At 45.6% G+C, this 1,479-nt stretch overlaps 1 protein-coding gene across 1 annotated transcript in view; it reads left to right on the top strand.

Annotated features, from left to right (window-relative positions):
• ANKUB1 (ankyrin repeat and ubiquitin domain containing 1) overlaps positions 1-1,479 on the top strand; it is a 54,951-nt gene that overhangs the window by 3,309 nt on the left and 50,163 nt on the right. Inside the window, exon 2 of the mRNA XM_006895564.1 lies at positions 499-642. Within this exon, the coding sequence (XP_006895626.1) occupies positions 499-642 (144 nt within the window). The remainder of the gene's footprint in view (positions 1-498; positions 643-1,479) is intronic.

Genomic DNA, 1,479 nt, shown 5'->3' with positions numbered 1-1,479 from the left:
AAAGAAATTAAAAAAAAAATAAAAGAAATTAGGATCCAGAAATATTGAATGGCCACAAGGACTTTCTCCCAGAACTGACAGAGAGAAAGTTTCCCATAGATCTGACACTCTGAATTGGGGCTCCCAGCTTCCAAAGTTAATCTTTGTCGACACAGTGACTGCAACAGTGGGCATAAGGCTGATATGATGAGGATGACACAGGACCGAGCAAAGCCCCGGTCATGGGTCCACGGTGTCACCGTGAGCTGTAATTGACTGACTGGATGGCACCCAACAACAGCTTCCTGAACGGAGAGAGAATATACATCCCCTTTAGTTAAAGCCATTTAGTTGTGACAAAGCAGCACAAGACACGTAAGACAAAGCCTTTTGCTAATGTATCTTTTCCCTTCTTTCACAAAACATCATGCTCAGGGGAAAAATAAAAAAAGTAAAAGTCAATGTAGAGACAATGTAGTGAATGTATAGCGTGTTCATGATATGCTATTGACTTTTAAGGATTATTTCCACATTCCGCTCTCGGAAGATGAGCAAGGCAGGCGGTATCTGGAGTTGATGTATGCTGGAGCAGCCCTAAAGGACTGTTGGAGTATAGCTGATATCGGGATATCTTTTTGTTCAACTCTCAAATGCTTTGTTAAGGTATGATGAGCATGATAGTGTGTGTCGAAGTTTTTTTGAACAAAGTTTTGTATAATTTGACCAATACAACTCCTCAACATTAAAAAAAAATGGCGAGGGGGCGGAGCTTTTCCCTTTGTATCTTCTCTCGTCTACTTGTTTACGGTTCCAGTTCTGTGCTGTCAGGGGAAGTAAGGAGTGGACCCTGGATGGGGCTCGCTTGCTCCTCTTACTCACCCTCCAGCTGCCTGCTCCATCTAGACAGCTCAGAGCTCACCACAAATGAATGGAGGAACCCCGCCAGGAGTGGGTGTGGCATGTAATGTGGGAGGGAAAGGATTAGGTCACTTGCATGAGGCCTCAAGGATTAGGTTCAGTAGCTGGAGGAAGGAGAAGAATCCCTCAGTAGCAATAAGTGTGGAAGGCTATTTTCCACCCACAGGTCCTGCCAGAGTAACAATCCATAAGCAGGTGCCCATACAACAAGGCAGCCTTTTCCATTCATGAACTGGTAAAACCAGTTCTCTAAGTCTAATTCGTTGTAACCCACGGTGTGTGGGAGCAGAGGGGTGCTCCTCAGGCTGTTTCACACTTTGGGAAGTTGATTGCCAGGCCTTCCCTCTGAGGTGCATAGCCTCAAATTTTTCAGCCTTCTGGCTAGCAGCTGTGTTATCTGTTTGTACCTACTTAAAAACTCTAAACACAGGGAGCTCTGGTGGTCTAGTGGCAAGAAGCTGCACTGTAATCCCAGAGGTATGCGGTTCAAATCCCCCAGATGCTCTGCTGGAGAAGGAGGGACAATCTCTTCCTGTACCGGTCAGATCTGCTTTGATGGCACACACACACACACACACACAC

Source organism: Elephantulus edwardii, unplaced genomic scaffold (genome assembly GCF_000299155.1).
Source record: "Elephantulus edwardii isolate Elephantulus edwardi_28Jun2011 unplaced genomic scaffold, EleEdw1.0 scaffold00169, whole genome shotgun sequence".
NCBI lineage: Eukaryota > Metazoa > Chordata > Mammalia > Macroscelidea > Macroscelididae > Elephantulus > Elephantulus edwardii.
The sequence above is the reverse complement of the archived record's forward strand: the minus strand, read 5'-3'. Positions and strand labels throughout refer to the sequence as shown.